This window comes from Prunus mume, linkage group LG3 (genome assembly GCF_029339155.1).
Source record: "Prunus mume cultivar Tortuosa linkage group LG3, ASM2933915v1, whole genome shotgun sequence".
NCBI classification, from domain to species: Eukaryota; Viridiplantae; Streptophyta; class Magnoliopsida; order Rosales; family Rosaceae; genus Prunus; species Prunus mume.
This window is the reverse complement of record NC_142700.1, coordinates 1,302,289-1,319,918: the sequence shown is the minus strand read 5'-3', so window position 1 is coordinate 1,319,918 and position 17,630 is coordinate 1,302,289. Positions and strand designations below refer to the sequence as shown.

At 37.8% G+C, this 17,630-nt stretch overlaps 4 protein-coding genes across 11 annotated transcripts; 3 read left to right on the top strand and 1 right to left on the bottom strand.

The window, feature by feature from the left end:
• The first annotated feature begins 564 nt into the window (after positions 1 to 564).
• On the top strand, positions 565 to 3,929 carry GPT2 (glucose-6-phosphate/phosphate translocator 2). Its single transcript, XM_008226573.3, has 5 exons — positions 565 to 1,329; positions 1,485 to 1,710; positions 1,830 to 2,052; positions 2,577 to 2,790; positions 3,589 to 3,929. The coding sequence occupies exons 1-5, from the start codon at positions 823 to 825 to the stop codon at positions 3,598 to 3,600; spliced, it is 1,182 nt and encodes a 393-aa protein (XP_008224795.2). The 5' UTR covers positions 565 to 822; the 3' UTR covers positions 3,601 to 3,929.
• Positions 3,930 to 4,681: 752 nt separating this feature from the next.
• LOC103324510 (beta-glucosidase 45-like) lies at positions 4,682 to 9,286 on the top strand. Of its 7 annotated transcripts, none has more exons than XM_089047719.1 (12): positions 4,682 to 5,058; positions 5,182 to 5,248; positions 5,374 to 5,432; positions 6,637 to 6,712; positions 6,810 to 6,881; positions 7,043 to 7,130; positions 7,213 to 7,465; positions 7,567 to 7,682; positions 7,762 to 8,020; positions 8,098 to 8,200; positions 8,297 to 8,405; positions 8,645 to 9,286. In XM_089047719.1, exons 1-12 carry the CDS (start codon positions 4,900 to 4,902, stop codon positions 8,838 to 8,840), a joined length of 1,557 nt encoding a protein of 518 aa, XP_088903845.1. In that variant the 5' UTR covers positions 4,682 to 4,899; the 3' UTR covers positions 8,841 to 9,286. The 7 variants fall into 7 exon arrangements, 5 of the variants coding, with proteins under 5 accessions (XP_088903845.1, XP_088903847.1, XP_088903844.1 ...); XR_016124944.1 differs by having other exon boundaries at positions 4,685 to 5,058; positions 6,807 to 6,881; positions 8,098 to 8,205; positions 8,645 to 8,783; XR_016124943.1 differs by having other exon boundaries at positions 4,685 to 5,058; positions 6,807 to 6,881; positions 8,098 to 8,205; positions 8,602 to 8,740.
• Positions 9,287 to 10,013: 727 nt separating this feature from the next.
• On the top strand, positions 10,014 to 13,815 carry BGLU47 (beta-glucosidase 47). Of its 2 annotated transcripts, none has more exons than XM_089047723.1 (12): positions 10,014 to 10,351; positions 10,438 to 10,504; positions 10,624 to 10,682; positions 11,536 to 11,611; positions 11,709 to 11,780; positions 11,897 to 11,984; positions 12,067 to 12,319; positions 12,421 to 12,536; positions 12,624 to 12,882; positions 12,972 to 13,074; positions 13,189 to 13,297; positions 13,546 to 13,815. In XM_089047723.1, the coding sequence occupies exons 1-12, from the start codon at positions 10,193 to 10,195 to the stop codon at positions 13,739 to 13,741; spliced, it is 1,557 nt and encodes a 518-aa protein (XP_088903849.1). In that variant the 5' UTR covers positions 10,014 to 10,192; the 3' UTR covers positions 13,742 to 13,815. The 2 variants fall into 2 exon arrangements, with proteins under 2 accessions (XP_088903849.1, XP_008224798.1); XM_008226576.2 differs by having other exon boundaries at positions 11,706 to 11,780.
• On the bottom strand, positions 13,782 to 17,444 carry LOC103324507 (Pseudouridine synthase family protein). Its single transcript, XM_008226574.2, is given in 10 exon segments — positions 13,782 to 14,231; positions 14,681 to 14,850; positions 15,387 to 15,498; positions 15,662 to 15,716; positions 15,805 to 15,920; positions 16,041 to 16,122; positions 16,198 to 16,452; positions 16,561 to 16,603; positions 16,606 to 16,688; positions 17,143 to 17,444. Coding segments are annotated over 10 exon segments (1,407 nt in total). The 5' UTR covers positions 17,355 to 17,444; the 3' UTR covers positions 13,782 to 13,952.
• Positions 17,445 to 17,630: the final 186 nt, after the last annotated feature.

Here is a 17,630-nt window from a genome sequence, read left to right as displayed (position 1 = left end):
ACCCTGACTCAATCAATACAAGTTTTTATCAAGTTTAATGGAAGAAAAAAAAAAGTGATGAAAGAATAGTTGAAGAGCATATTCTAAATTCTTAGTCTGAGGCTCAGACTTTGGAGGAAATTTCTCAGAATTCTGTTTCAAATACAGAAAAAAATTCCACTAATTAGAAGTAAACAATAACACAAACTTATTTCTGTTGGCTCCTAAAATCACGAAACTTTATGCCTTTATTCTAAATCTTAGTTTCTTGCTAACGGGGTCTAGTTAGCAGGGAAGGGCATTGATTTGACTAGTGTTCAATTTCATGACACAATAGTCATGTGTGTGTATGAGAAATCTTCCTCCCTGACTATATAGCATATACTAAAAAAAATTTAAAATCTTTTTTAGTTTCTTTATTTAATTAAAGGATTTTTTAGTAATTAAGAAAAAGATCTATCTTGTAGTTTGTCACCACCCAAACACCGGTGTGAAACAACCCAAAAACTCGCGTACTGGATGGTCAAAATTCCACTCACCTCCTCATTCCCCCAACTCATATATAAACCCCTCTTCCCCTGCCTCTCTCTTATACCCAGGAAAGACCGTTTCAAAGCTTTCCTTCATCACCCACATTTTCCCTCTCTTTCTCTTCGGTTTTCTCACCCTACCTTCTCTCCAAGCCCACCAACCCCTTTTCCCTCAAAAACTTATAAAACAATCGTTCATTAGTTTTATAATCCACCGAGCAATCCCGAGAAACTTTTTTTCCTTTTTTGAATCTGAACCTCAAACTCTATTAATAAAACTCTCCATTCTGGTTTGGTTCAACATAAACCCAACATGCAGATCTCTTCAGTAAAGCTCAGAACCTCGACTTTCACGTCCTCAGAGTTTTTGAACCAGAGGTGTTCGATAAAGGCTCAGTCGTTTTCACTACCCAGTTTTCAGAATGTCCAACAGAGTGTGAACCACTCACTCTCTTCTTCATTCAAACCCCTTTACATTTCTTCTACCGAGAGTTTCGCATTGGTGAGCAAAACCCAGCGAGTTACAGAGTGCAAGGCCTATGAGGCAGACAAGTCAAGACCTTTGAAGATCAACATTGAATTGCCGGACCAGCAGGCGGCCTCTCAGAGGTTCAAAATTGGTATATACTTTGCTACCTGGTGGGCTTTGAATGTGGTGTTCAATATCTACAACAAGAAGGTTTTGAATGTGTTTCCTTATCCATGGCTCACCTCCACTCTCTCACTCGCAACTGGGTCGCTCATGATGCTCATTTCTTGGGCCACCAGGATCGCTGAGGCCCCAAAAACTGATTTAGATTTCTGGAAGACTCTATTTCCGGTAAGCAAAATTATGGTGCTTTTTCAGATCCTTACAGTTTGCTCTGTATCCTCAAAGACTGTTTCTTTTTATGGTTTTTCCTTTGCAGCCAAACATGGCACTTGGGTTTTGGAATTCTGATTTCTTATTTACATTGGTTGGTTATGTGTGTGCAGGTTGCGGTGGCACATACAATTGGGCATGTAGCAGCGACTGTGAGTATGGCAAAGGTTGCGGTTTCGTTTACCCACATCATCAAGAGCAGTGAGCCTGCCTTCAGTGTATTGGTTTCACGGTTCTTGTTAGGTGAATCCTTTCCTCTGTCGGTTTACCTCTCTCTCTTTCCAATTATTGGAGGATGTGCGCTTGCTGCCATAACCGAGCTCAATTTCAACATGATTGGTTAGAAAACTTTTTAAATTCCATATTTTGATTCTACAATTTTGAAGGGTGTTAGTGGTTATGGTTTTAGAGTTTTGGTGGGTGTTAATTGTTCCGAGTACTAAATTATGCTGCATCAGGGTTCATGGGGGCTATGATATCGAACCTGGCATTCGTGTTCAGAAACATATTTTCGAAGAAAGGGATGAAGGGGAAGTCTGTCAGTGGTATGAACTACTATGCTTGTCTGTCTATGTTGTCTCTACTGATCCTAATACCATTTGCCATTGCCGTGGAGGGCCCCAAGGTGTGGGCCGCTGGATGGAACACAGCTCTTGCACAAATTGGTCCCAATTTTGTCTGGTAATTTTCAATTACCTGCAACAGTCTGTAAAATTGCTGCCTTTTCTGTTCTATTGTTTGTCCATGGTATTGGACTTATAATTGCTGATTTGGTAGCTTCGATATGTTTGATCATTTTCAGCAATTAACTGTAGAGTTGAATGTAAAAGAGATATCTTGCATGGTTATAGATATAGAGGAGTATAATTCTAGACAATGAAGTTGGACTTCAGTTTCTCAAAATATTCTATCAGAAAAGCATATAATTTCTACCTGTGGAAGAGTTGAAAATAAGATGGTATCATCTGCACAATTGGGTTTCAGAATTTCTTTCTTTAAGGTTTAGTGAGACAAATCTACCCAACCTGGCTAAGTGAATCAGGTGATTGTTTTTGTCCACTTAGTTGCTGCAGTAAATTGTATAGAACATCTGCTAATTTTGATCCTGAAGCCTTGAAAAGATTATTTAGTGCTTGTTTAAAACATTCACTCCCTTTCTCCTAAACCGTTTTACTTATGAAATCTGTACATCCATATCTAAACAGGTGGGTGGCAGCCCAGAGTATCTTCTATCACTTGTATAATCAGGTTTCGTACATGTCATTAGATCAGATATCTCCCTTAACATTCAGCATCGGGAACACAATGAAGCGGATATCCGTCATAGTCTCCTCCATCATTATCTTCCACACACCTGTTCAACCCGTCAATGCACTTGGAGCAGCCATTGCAATCCTTGGCACCTTCCTCTACTCACAGGTATGTTCGTCACCTTCTTATATAAGTGTTTTTTTAGGAATTGCAGATAACATAATTAGTTTCACATTGGATTTAAAACCATGAAATATGGGAAATATTAAGATTGGGACACTTTGTGTTCCTCATCCATACGCATTGAGTAGTTAAGTTGGAGATGATATCTGATAGCTGTTATCTGGTCACATAAGCCCCTAATAATTGGTATCAAAGTGCATAACAATTGCTCAACTGGAAGTCACCTCAATTGCCACCTCATGGATGATCAAAGTGCATAACCATGTAGCATCACTTCATAAGCTGCAATTTTTTTTTTATGCAAAAAGAGGAAAACTACGAGCAAAAACCACAAGGGCACGCAGGCCCAATGGGTACAAAGTTTGGGACAAAGTTTGTGCATTGTTTTTATTCTGCATACTTCGTGCCACTTGTCCAAATGGTGACAAAAGAAACACCAGAAGGTGGCCTTCTATTCTTCAAGGGCCACTAAACAAAAAGGGGGCAATCTTTCCTTAGTTTTTTTGGTTTTTGTTTTTTGTTGTTTTGCCTTTTTCAAGGCATGGTTAGATCACAATGGCATGTGCAGACCACCCCAAGTTATACACAGACATACAATGAACAACAGTGACACTTTCATTTAATATGGATGATTATAAAGTTTGATGTTTAATTTAAACCACCTAGTAAAATTACCATCTTCAAAGTTCTTATAGCGTGCTTGACTACCCTTTTGAATGTTGGGACTTTCAATGTAGTTATGGCTCCGTTTGGCTGACAATTTCCTATTAACTTTGGGTGCAGGGCAAGCATTGAGGAATTTAAAGATGCCAAGTTGCTTGAAACATAGATGATGAAGAGAGACGAGATACTGAAGTGTTTTAACAATCTAACCATAGGGTATTTGAGTATGTTCAATTGAACTTCATTGTTTTTGGGTAATCAAGATCATAGTCATGGACCCATGGACTTGGTTTAAAAAATCATGCTCTGTTCCCCGGGATATGGTTTAATTAGATAGTAGGTTTCCTTCTGTTCACCGGTTGAGAGAAATTGTATTGTAGATTTTGTAGTAAATAACAACAATGTTTGTTGAGGCCTTTGACCTTTTTGCGGCAGAATAATACTTGGAATTCCAGTTGCAATTCCCAATTTCTTTTGGTACACTAAAATCGATGAATGAACTTGGCCCGTTAAAACTGCCACAGTGGTCTGTGTCATATTAGACTTGTATATCAGGCCCAAGTCCTGACAAAGTACATTGACACAAGCTCAACTTCTTTTTTGGGTAGACAAAGATCAACTTTAAACTTCATTTAACAAACTTGAGACGGGTTAGGCCGGTTAGTTAAGGCATGAGTGTGTTTTCTTGTAATTAAGTTCAAGTTTTCCGTTCTCACAAATTAGATTAATTTAAAATAGTTTAACATTAAACAAACAAAACATAAAATTAAAAAAAAATTAAAAATAAAAAAGAACATAGCACAAGTATTCTTAACCAGCAAAAAGTAGAAACAAAGAAAGATATTTTGATTCGAAAAACAGCCCCAACTCCAAATGCTATCAGCCCATCCACTGTTTTGTTACATAGAATTTAAGTGTCAATGTTCACCATGTCCTAATGATTTTGAGAGTAAAACAGTTTCCTAGATATTTAACCATTTCGAGTCATATGATTGGTTTGGCGGCCAGACGTTGGAGAATGGTGATCCATCAAAATCATGTGACTTTGTGGTACTGTACATGTTTCGAATTTCCTGCGTACAATTGGAGACGCGTCCTTTTTCTATACTTAGGTTTTGTCAACGTGATTATGATTTTGAGTTTTTTCTCGCTGGCTAAAATGTCACATCTCTTCCTTGGTCTTCATTTCAATTCCTTGTTTTCCAAAGACTGTTTGCTGATGCTTCTGATTACTGCTAGCAAATCGACCAATAATGGGGGCTTGTCAGTTAGTTGGTCCCATGCCTGACACAGATGTTGCATCAAAAGGTTAATGCTTATTATTAAATAGGCTTCTTTCTCTGTGAACTTCATAAGTTTCAGTTTGATCAAAAAAAGAGAAGAAAAAAGACTAAACTAATTCATTCATACTTCATCCTTTTAAGCATTGTTATGGAGAATTTGTCAGCACTTCATGCTGTCCTTGTGGTTGAGATGTGCTTTTCAGTTCTCATAGAATCTCATAATCACATATCTTTGAAAGGAAGCTCAGCTTCATCATCCCCTTTCCCAAGCAATTTCCTCTTTGGAACTGCATCCTCTTCTTACCAGGTATCTTGCCTTCTCTTCTTATATATGTACACGTGGGCAAGCGCGCTCACACACACACACACACACAGAGAATCAGTTTGTTTTAGTTATATATTGTCGTTTCTTCTTCTTTCTTTTTCTCAGTTTGAGGGAGCTTTTCTGACTGATGGTAAAGGCCTCAACAACTGGGATGTTTTTACTCATAAGCCTGGTTAGATTAACATTAATGCTTGTGTTTTACTCCTTTGAATTTGATGCTTTACTTTCCCTCACTCCGAAGGCCCCATTGTCTTTCAAATCCAATGGGAGAGTTATTTTGGCTTGTCACACTCACAGGTCATATCTCAGATGGAACTAATGGAGATATTGCTGTTGATCAGTACCATCTTTATCTGGTGAGCTAGGCTCTTGAATAAACCTTATTTGCATCTGCTTCTTCTCAATGATGATTGCATGTCCATTAATCCCTTTTTTACTTTTTTCTTTTCTTTTTACAGTTGTCATTAATAAGAAGAATTGCTTATCCTTCTTACTGTTTTGTTAAACTTGGAAATTGTGGGGCTGGAATTCTCTAATATCCTTCTTTAACCCAGCTCAAGCACAAGACTTTATCTGAGTTGGATTTGCACCCCAGATTCTTTAAACAATTGCAGTTTTCGTTCTTTTACATACAGAAACAGAGTCTATCATGTGTATTTTCCCTTTTTCTTCACTAGGCAACTAAGGGCTTACCAAGGAGCTGGTCTCATAAAGAGATGCCAAATTTCCTTGTCTATATACATGAATGGTATCAAATGTGGGAATGACTAAATACTAGCGGTTAATATGTTAAGAACATTCACAATGGGCCCCCTAAACCACTTCTTTAGACAAATTTTAGAGATGATTTGGAAAAATACAACTCCAACCATGCTTCCTATCCACCTCCTAAAATAGGGAGACCTCTAGAACTCATAAATATGAGGATAGAGAAAAGACTTCTAGTAGTTCCTTATAATTTAATGCTGCTTTATTTAATGAGTATTTCAAATCTTTAATTAATGTTAATTATTTTATTTTATTTTTTTAATAGAGATGAACCAATTAAAAAAGAGTTATAGCATTTATGACTTCCAAAACTAGTGGAGTTTAAATTTTATAAGGAGCTCCTAAAATAATTTTTATATGTTTTTAGCTAAAATTTAACTAAAAAATAGAGAGTATGATTGTGGATGCTCTAAATCCTTCCAAATTTGGATATAGACAGCTGATTGAGCCTGGACCACCCCTCAGAATCTTAGGATGAAACAATAAATCTTGCTCAGACCAAAAAAAGAAAAACTAATGAGATTATAAACCCCACCCCAGTTGTCATTGTCCTCCAATTATTCATGGGAATTTCTGGTGGATAGTTTATCAACTGATATGAGCTAGTAAGATCATTACCGTTCGATATGTATGTGTACAAGTCGGATTTAGAGCGGCAGAACAATTGGTGTGGACATTGAAACTTTTCATGGCTCTAGATAAAACAATAATGTGTGTTGACTGTTATTGTTGGTTTCTGGATTAGATGTGCTGATAATCCTGTCCTGCTTTGCCGTTCCTATGAAAAATCAGGAAGATTTAGATCTCATGAGTTACATTGGAGTCCATTCTTACCGGTTTTCTATATCATGGGCAAGAGTTCTACCCAGTAAGTATTTTCATTCCTTCAGAGAGTGTCCACTTTGATTAATATCATCCAATGTTCTCATATCTAAGTCACTTGTATTATAACTTTGAACCAGAAGGAAGATTTGGAAAAGTGAATAGAGCCGGCATTGACCACTATAACAAGTTCATCGACGCTCTTCTGAGCAGAGGTCTTCTTTGTTACCATTGTTGATGTGATCATCCAATTCATTTTTGCTGTATTACTTGGTCAAAAATCATCACAGTTTGATTGATCACATAACTTCTAGTTCTTGAACAAATATGACAAATAATTAAGTACCTCCTCAACAATATCCATGTCCTGTTCTAGGGATCCAGCCATTCGTGACATTGTCTCATTACGACATTCCTCAGGAACTTGAAGACAGATACGGAGCTTGGCTAAGCCCCAAAGTGCAGTATGTAGCAAAATTCCCCATCTGTCTTAACAAGTTACTAATAAGCAAGAACTATGGGATGCAATTTAATTTGGTTTTGCAGGGAGGATTTCAAATATTATGCAAATACATGTTTCGAATTCTATGGAGACAGAGTTAAGTACTGGGTGACTTTCAATGAGCCCAATGTTGTAGTTATTCGTGGCTATAGGTCAGGGGTTTACCCACCATCTCGTTGCTCTAGCCCATTTGGGAATTGTACTAGTGGGAATTCAGAGAAGGAGCCTTTCATTGCAGCTCATAACATCATTCTATCCCATGCAGCTGCTGTGAATATATACCGAACCCAATACCAGGTTTTTAACAATGTCCTGTCTTCGTCAAATTTGTAGGTTTAAGATTGATTCATAAGTAGAATTGATTCGGCTTTGTTCTAATGCATGTCTTTTACACTCAGAAAAAACAAGGAGGTAGCATTGGAATGATCATGAATGCCGTATGGTATGAACCCATCAGCAACTCCTTAGAAGACAAGTTAGCAGCTGAGAGGGCTCAATCTTTCTATATGAACTGGTAAGAATTTTCTCATATTTCTCTGGCTATACATCCATACTGAAGGATGGTCACACAACAACGAAAATGTTCAATGCAGGTTCTTAGACCCAATTGTACATGGGAAATATCCTGCAGAAATGCAGGAGATTCTAGGAGCTGATTTGCCTATATTTTCAGAATCTGATGTGGAGATGCTGAGGAAGAACAGATTAGATTTCATTGGCATCAACCACTATACCAGCTTTTACATAAAAGACTGTATCTTTTCTGAATGTGAACCGGGACCAGGAGCTTCAAGGACGGAGGGTTTCGCTTTGCGAACCGCAGAAAAAGATGGAGTCTTCCTTGGAGAACCAGTATGTAATTTCTCATCTTGTCATCATCACCACAACACTTAATTTCTGCAATTTACCCAAACATTTTGTTGATGTAGACTTCGGTTGACTGGCTGTATGTCTACCCTCAAGGAATGGACAAGATTGTAACGTACGTAAAAGACAGATACAATAATACACCAATCTTCATCACAGAAAATGGTAAGGTGAAAACTCAGATCTTTGATTAAAAAATGACCCCCAAACCCCAATTATTGGATCCAGAAAATTCTTATATAATTGGAGTGCGTCTTGTAGGGTTTGGTAAGACTGATAATTCGAATTCCACCAATGAAGAATTACTGAATGATGTCAAGAGAGTGAAGTACATGAGGTCCTACTTACATGCACTAGCAGAAGCAATGAGGTATGCCCCCGTCATCTGCCCAAGGCATATGGGACCTCTTGCATTTAGTTCTTGGACTTTAAGTTACACTCAGCTATCATTGTCACCAAAGAGTGGACGCAACGTTCCTCTCTTAATAATCAATCATGTCATCACCACATACACTTATTGGATCCAATAATTTTATGGTAATAACATTGTGGTGTTTTGCGCACAGTTCAAATGTGGTGGAAACTTTTGAATTTTTGATAATATATCAGGAAAGGAGCAGATGTAAGAGGGTACTTCGTGTGGTCGTTGCTTGACAATTTCGAGTGGACCAGTGGATATACTGTTCGGTTTGGACTTCACCATGTTGATTATGCCACTCTCAAAAGAACTAAAAGACTCTCAGCGGATTGGTACAAACAATTTATTTCTAATCATACAGTGCAATTTTTAATTGCCACAGCATGATCAAGAAAATCAATGTAGAGAGCACTCAACAGCAGCTATCCTTTTAATCAATCAATAAAGCCATTAGAGTAGTGTGTGCGCCGCCTTACACCAGAGTTCGATCCTCCTCCTCGTACATTAGAGTGGTTTATAATATCGTGTCTGTCAAAAAATAAAGCCATCTTCCCTGTCAAAAAATAAAGCCATCTTCCCAGTCCTAGTGTATATCTTCCCAGTCATATAGAATGATGAAGAGAGACAATACTATACTAAAGTGTATAACAATCAAAACACAGGGTATCTGATCATCAAGATCATAGCCATGGACTTGGTTAAAAAAATCATGCTCTGTTCCTCGGGATATGGTTTAATTAGCCAATTGTATTGTAGGTTTCCTTCTGTTCACCGGTTGGAAAAATTGTATTGTAGATTTTGTAGTAAATAAGAACAATGTTTGAATCGATGTATATGAACTGGCACTTTTGAATTGAGTATAGCCGCACGGTTATACGTTTAAAATACACTATTTATGGAGTATCGCCATACTGTTACAATACACTATTTATCGAGTATAGTCGGGCGGCTGTACTTTAAAATATTCTATAGCCGAACGGCTATACTTTTAAAATATTCTATGTATGGCGTATAGCCGCACGGCTAAACTGTTAAAACAGGGGCGGCTCTACTTCTAAAATATTCTATTTATGGAGTATAGCCGGCCCGGCTACGCTGTTAAAATATACTATTGGTCGAGTATAACAGCTCGGCTATACCCTTTAAAAAATACAGATCAACTTTATCTGTCATTAGTTTTTTGTATAGCAAATACAGATCAAGATAGAATCTGAAACTATAGTACAAGTGAAGAGATAAACTGACAGATAAAGAAGAGGAATGGGCTAACACAGCAGGATGATGGGGAGATCTCTTTGATGTGACTTTTGTGGTGCATGCATGTTTTAATTGCTCCTGCTTCATCCAAATGTTCCCATGATGCCATCTCTTTTCTATACTTTTTTAATGGTTTTGTCAACGTGATTATGATTATTTTGAGTTTATTCTCGCTCGCTAATGCTACATCTCTTCCTTTTGTCTTCATTTCAATTGCTTGCTTTCCAAAGACCATTGTTAGCATATAAATATATATATATATATACCATCCGACCATTGCTGATGCTTCTGTTTAGCAAATCGAACAGTATCAATTAGTTGGTTCCATTCCACGTCTGCCACAGATGTTGGATCAAAATGGCAATGCTTGTTATTAAATAGACCTCTTTCTCTGTGAAACTTCATAAGTTGCATTTTATCACCCCAAAAAAAAAAACAAAGAACGAAAAACTATTTCTACCTTCGTACTTTCAAGCATTGTTATGGAAAAAATTTCAGCATTTCATGCTGTCCTTGTGGTTGAGATGTGCTTTTCAATTCTCATAGTGTCTTGTAATCACATATCTTCGAGAGGAAGCTCAGCTTCATCATCCCCTTTCCCAAGCAACTTCCTCTTTGGAACTGCATCCTCTTCTTACCAGGTATCTTGCCTACTCTTCTTTACACACACACAGAATCAGTTGGTTTTAGTTATAAATTTTCATTTCTTCTTCATTATTTTTCTCAGTTTGAGGGAGCTTTTCTGAATGATGGTAAAGGCCTCAACAACTGGGATGTTTTTACTCATAAGCCTGGTTAGATTAATGCTTCTGTTTTACTCCTTCGAATTTGATGCTTTACTTTCCCTCACTCCCAAGCCCCCATTGTCTTTCAAATCCAATGGTAGAGTTATTTTGGCTTGTCACACTCACAGGTCATATCTCAGATGGAACTAATGGGGATATTGCTGTTGATCAGTACCATCTTTATCTGGTTAGCTAGGCTCTTGATCTTGAATAAACCTTATTTGCATCTACTTCTTCTCAATGGTGATGGAAAATGCAGACATATTATTAATATTCCATTAATCCATTCAGTCCAGAAGCCACTTAAAAAAAATTAAGAAGAATAATAGCTTTAAAATCCTTTGATATCTTTCTTACTGTTTTGTTAAACTTGAAATTAATTGTAGGGGCTGGACTACTAAATTATTCTTTAACCCAGCTCAAGCACAATACCTTATCCGAGACAATTGCAGTATTCATTTTTTTACATACAGAAACAGAATCCATCTTGTGTTGTGTATTTTTACGTTTTACTTCACTCCATTTGCTACTAATGGATGTGGTTCCATAAAGAGACATGCCAAATTTCCTTGTCTATATACATGAATGGTATTAAAATGAGGGAATGGCTAAAATGCTGGTGGTTGGTTAATATGTTGAATCCTTCCAAGTTTTGGATATAGACAGCTGATTGTAAGCCTGGACCACCCCTCAGAATCTGATGATGGAACGATAGATTATCAGAAATAAAGAAATAACGAGATTATCAACCCCACCCAGTTGACTCATTGTCCTGTACCTCTTGTCGCTTGTATTCCATTTGTATAGAGTTTTGGGAATTTCTGGTGGATAGTTTATCAACTGATTTGAGCTAGTAAGATCATTACCATTCGAAGTGTACGTGTCCAAGTCTGAATTGTTAGAGCAGCTGAACAATTGGTGTGGACACTGAAACTTTTCATGGCTCTAGATAAAACAATAATGTGTGTGACTTTTATGGCTAATCTAAATTAGATATGCTGATAATCCTGTCCTGCTTTGCCATTCCTATGAAAAAACAGGAAGATTTAGATCTCATGAGTTACATTGGAGTCAATACTTACCGGTTTTCTATATCATGGGCAAGAGTTCTACCCAGTAAGTTATTTCATTCCTTCAGAAAGTGTCAACTTTGATTAATAGTATCCTATGTTCTCATCTCTAAGTCACTAGTATTACAACTTTGAACCAGAAGGACGATTTGGAGAAGTGAATAGAGCCGGCATTGATCACTATAATAAGTTCATCAACACTCTTCTGCACAGAGGTCTTCTTTGGTTCCATGTTTATGTGTTCATCCAATTCATTGTTTCTGCATTAGTTCTTGAACAAAGATGACAGATATTTAATTCCTTCCTCAATAATCTCCATGTCCTGTTCTAGGGATCCAGCCGTTCGTAACATTGACTCATTATGACATTCCTCAAGAACTTGAAGACATATATGGAGCTTGGCTAAGTCCCAAAGTGCAGTATGTAGCAAGATTCCCCCATCTGTCTTAACAAGTCACTAATAAGAACTATAAAGGGATGCAATTCAATTTGATTTTGCAGGGAGGATTTCAAACATTATGCAAATATATGTTTCAAATTCTTTGGAGACAGAGTTAAGTACTGGGTGACTTTCAATGAGCCCAATGTTGCAGTTATTCATGGCTATAGGTCAGGGATTTACCCCCCATCTCGTTGCTCTAGCCCATTTGGGAATTGTACTAGAGGGGATTCAGAGAAAGAGCCTTTCATTGCAGCTCATAACATCATTCTATCCCATGCAGCTGCTGTGAATATATACCGAACCAAATACCAGGTTTTCAATAATGTCCTGTCTTCATCAAACTTGTAGGTTCAAGATTAATTCGTGAGTAAAATCGGTTCGGCTTTGTTCTAATGCATGCCTTTTACACTCAGAAAAAACAAGGAGGTAGCATTGGAATGGTCATGAATGCTGTGTGGTTTGAACCCATCAGCAACTCCTTAGAAGACAAGTTAGCAGCAGAGAGGGCTCAATCTTTCTATATGAACTGGTAATAAGAAGTTTCTCATGTAATATTTCTCTAGCTATACATCCATACTAAAGCATGGTCACACAACGACGAAAATGTTCAATGCAGGCTCTTAGACCCAATTGTGCATGGGAGATATCCTGCAGAAATGCATGAGATTCTGGGAGCTGATCTGCCTATATTTTCAGAATCTGATGTGGAGATGCTGAGGAAGAACAGATTAGACTTCATTGGCATCAACCACTATACCAGCTTTTACGTAAAAGACTGTATCTTTTCTGCATGTGAACCAGGACCAGGAGCTTCAAGGACGGAGGGTTTCACTTTGCAAACCGCAGAAAAAGATGGAGTCTTCCTTGGAGAACCAGTATGTAATCTCTCATCTTATTATCATCACCACAACACCACTTAATTTCTTGTGCAATTTACGGTTACCTAAGCTTTTTGTTGATGTAGACTTCCGTTGACTGGCTGTATGTGTACCCTCAAGGAATGGACAACATTGTAACCTACGTAAAAGACAGATACAATAATACACCAATCTTCATCACGGAAAATGGTAAGGTGTAAAGTCATATATTTGATTAAAACTGACCCCTACCCTCCCCAAAATACAGCCAGTCAAATATGGATCCGGAAAAAGATTCTTATATCATTGGACTGGGTCTTGTAGGGTTTGGTGAGACTGAGATTTCGAATTCCACCCATGAAGAATTACTCAATGATGCCAAGAGAGCGGAGTACATGAGGTCCTACTTGCATGCACTAGCAGAAGCAATGAGGTATGCCCTCAACTGCCCAAGGCAAATGGGACGTCTTGCATTTAGTTCTTGAACTTCAAGATACACTCAGCTATCATTGTCACCAAATGAGAGCATGCAATGTTCCTCTCATAATTACCGATTACGTGATCACTGCACACACTCATTGGATACAATAATTTTCTCTATATATGGTAGTGACATTGTGGTGTTTTGCAAACAGTTCAAATGTGGTGGAAAACTAATTGAATTTTTGATAATATGATCAGGAAAGGAGCAGATGTAAGAGGGTACTTCGTGTGGTCATTGCTTGACAATTTCGAGTGGACTAGTGGATATACTGTTCGGTTTGGACTTCACCATGTTGATTATGCCACTCTCAAGAGAACTCAAAGACTCTCAGCGGCTTGGTACAAAAAATTTATTTCCAATCATACGGTGCAAATTTTAAGAGCCACAGCATGATCAAGAAAATCAATGTAGTGAGCACTCAAGAGCAGGTATCTTTTTAATCAATCAATAAAGCCATTACTTCCCAATCATATAGTTCACATATTACGGGTACAATCTATCTTGTAATTTTAGAAATCAAACATATGAGACAGACAAGCACCCTAACTCTAGCAAACAGAAAAGACCATACCATGCAATTGATTGGCATCCCCCTTTTCTAAATTTATTGACACCTCCACCAAGGAGCTCTAGCTTCAAAAGTGTGCTTCCCATCATCCCATGATATCTGACATGCTTGAAGACCAATAGCAACATTAGGTTCCTTTCCATGCCGTGCAATCCACTTTGCTACGGCTGTTTCTTTATCATTTTCAGTAGTATAATGCTTCTTATATTGGCCAAACGGGTTCAGTCCAGGACTTTCCATCTCTGCAACTGCAGCTGGCATGTACATGGAATCACCCACTATAGGTGCACCGCAGGCCGCCAGTTGCGCTCGAACCTGCATCGTAAATGTAGTTATTTCCAAAGTTTAATCTTTAATTCTTGAGTAGTCAATGACAAAACTAAATGAAACAGAAAGCAATAACCATCAGAGAGTCAAGCAATATGTCACTTGTGCCAAAGAACCTAAAAATCACGGTTTTCTGAACAGTTAATTGATATATCACTTTTCCACAATCTTGAAACTACTGAAATTTCTGCCTTTTGAAGTATTATATACTCTTGAGGCAGCTGGACCTCTCTTTAAAATCAAAAGGTAGTTTTATCCAGGAGGCACAACTTATTTCCTTTTTTTGGGCCAATCAGAAGCCACTATTAAGAAGACAGTATCTCAGAGATCTCAGATAAACAAATTGAGGGAGTGGTCAACATCTTGCTCCAAATAGAGTGGGAAAAGAAAATGATACTAATTAAATTCATATATTAGTACAATCTTTTGCTCCTTACCTGATGAGTCCGCCCAGTCAAAAGGTTGATTTTACATTCATATGCATAATCTTTTGAAGGCCACCCACAGTCTTCAACACAATATTTCTCTTCAACGACAGCATTTGGCCAGGGAACCTCCTTGCATTCCATGACCTCAAGTTGACACAAACTCCACCTTTCAATGAAATCTGCATGCCACAACTTTTTGAGCATCATCCAGAAGGAGGAGTTTCCTATCAAGCATAGAAGTCTCATAGTGTATAATTTTTATTTTCTTTTTCAGGTTACATTCATAAAGTATCTTTCATCAATTGAGTTTGTGAAGAAAATATCTTTGAAGTTGTAGCCACAATGTTACAGTAAGTAAAAGAAAGCTTTATACTCCGTGTAGTTTCAATGCAATTAATGAGTACTTAAATTAGCTTTTAAACAACATCTATATAAAAGAAAATGAAATATAATCCTAAAGCTTGTTTTTAACAACAGCCTGTCTAGGTGAATCATCTCACCAAATGCCTGTGGAAAGTAATGGTTTCCTAATTTTACATACAAGTAGCACATACTGAAGTCATCATTTCAGCTCCAAAAAGGAAAATAGAAAAGGAAATATAATTTGCAAAACAATGTGGTGAGAAGGTAATGACTTTAAGTACTTGACGCATTCAAAATGAAACTACTCAAACTCCAAACTAATTTCAATGCAGTGCTAGAAATAGATTATTACCTTCTGAAATGAGTCTAGGAGCCACATTAATTGGACGCATGTAGTGAGTAATTATTCCAGTTGGCACAGGAGCAGCAGCAAGAGCAAGGTAAAGCTTCTTCACTTTTTTCTCCTAGGTATAAGAAAAGAGAAATATACTTAATGACCTAAGAAGATGGAGCTCGGGGTTGGACTGCAGCAATAAGGAACCACTCAGATTCATAGTTATATAGCAGCTGGCCTCCCCCTCCTAGTTCAATCTAATATATGCCAACGTATGGTATTGCAAAACTTACTCTGATTTTTCCATGAAAAACTGAGCAATACTCCTTGGTTCTAGCTAAGACAACACTGCAAGTGAGTTAGTACTATAGTATTTATACCACAACCTCTATGTCTCAACAAAAACCAGGACAAGAACTAATATAATATACCATACCATCCTTCTGTACAATTATCAATCTGATGTGTAGTATTCAGGGGGGTTGTAAGTCCCAAGGCACGAGTGGCAAAGGTTGCACAACTTTCTTCAATGTTGTCTGTAGTTCCTCCTACCTGAAAAAAATTTGCCATAAAATCATAGTAGTAAGCAACTAATTAACTATTCAAAAGAAAAATATTTGATAATGCCATAAAAAGATATGACAAAACACATGATTTTGTAATGATACGTACAGTTGTACCAGCAGGTTTGTCCAAAACCACAAATTCTTCAGATACAGCGATAATTCTTGATTTCCAGTCAATTTCATAGCACCTGATCAAAATCCTGATGTGAACAAGAATTTCACATCTAAAAATGATGATAGACCTGTCAAATATTGTGTTCTACCTAGGAAAACGTTTTGGGTGTACATGCACACGTAAGTATGTTCCAGCTTCAACAAATTCGTCTGCCTGTGTTATCCGGAAAGTTTTCTGCGCTTCTCTTACAGTTTTACCTTTGATCGAAGCTCTTTTCTTTAGTACTGATGGTTCTGTAACTTCTTTAAATACCCTCATTTGCTCTGGGGTTGCGGTTGGAGGAGGCTTTGGACATACAAGGGCATAATACACAGCTCCAAAATGGATGAGATCTGCAACAAACCTTCAAAGAATGAAATTTTTTCTATTTATCACTCGAACTTGAGAATGACAGAAATCATATGCCATACATCAACTGAAAACAATGAGAATACAAAAGAGCAGCACTCACTGAGGAGGAAGATCCAGAGTTTTACAGATATATTCTAGAACAGCCCCCCTTCTGAAACAACCAAGTGCTCAACTCTTGGTGGTCCATTGTGTGAAGGACATGGAAGCAAGCGAGTATATTCAGGGTAGCTGAAAGAAGATATGCTATCAAAGTCAGCAAACCAAAAGAGTAGGCACTAAAAAGGTAACTACATAAAGAATGTACAGTTTCTCATTGGTTAGGACGAAAAAGGGCAGAAATAAGATATGCACTCATTGGGGAATAAAAAGGATGCTTTGAGATTCTCAAACCATAAACAATGAGGAAAATAAATAACTTCGAACTTCATGAAATGTAGTTTCACTCAGTTTTAGTTAAAGCATCTACTTTCAAGTTTTAACCAATCCATATACCGAAATTGCAGATACTCAACAACATATAAGCAGTAAATATTAAAAACTTTGGATTCCAGCATCTTCATTTCCAATCAAAGTGCACCAAATTTCAACCAGTTTAGTAAAATGCTCACTTTCAGCAAAAGAAAATAAAAATAAAAAATTAGGCCAAAATCTCAGGCATTAAAGTTGGAAAATTTGAAGGTACCCATTTACAGAAGAAACGGCAGTTGGTTGGGTAACGTCTTGTTTCAAGGATTTGCATGCAAACGTAGTTCGTTTCTTTGAACTCCGAGAAAAACAAGCCACCTTAACATGCTTGTAGTTGTTGGCGTGTTCACTGAGAGCAACATGGGTGAGTGCTAACGTGCGCACAAGTGCCACTGGTGCACTGAAACTCCGGCAACCATTGGCCAACATTGAGGTAAAGCTCACAGACCCGATCTTCCCTCCAAGCCTGAAGCTGAAAGTACAGCTACCGCTGTGCTTGAGGTGATTTTGAGGCGAGGTTTAACTGAGATTTTGATTTCAGAAAATCGGGTACGAGTCGGGTTTTAACATTGCAAAGGGCCAGGTCCGTGAAACATGACCCAAGTTCGACCCACGACTGATTGGGCCTCTGTTACAAGAAATCAAACGGGTCAAAATTCAATGGGTCAAAGCCATTGAAGTCGCTTTGGGCTCTTTTCGTGCTGT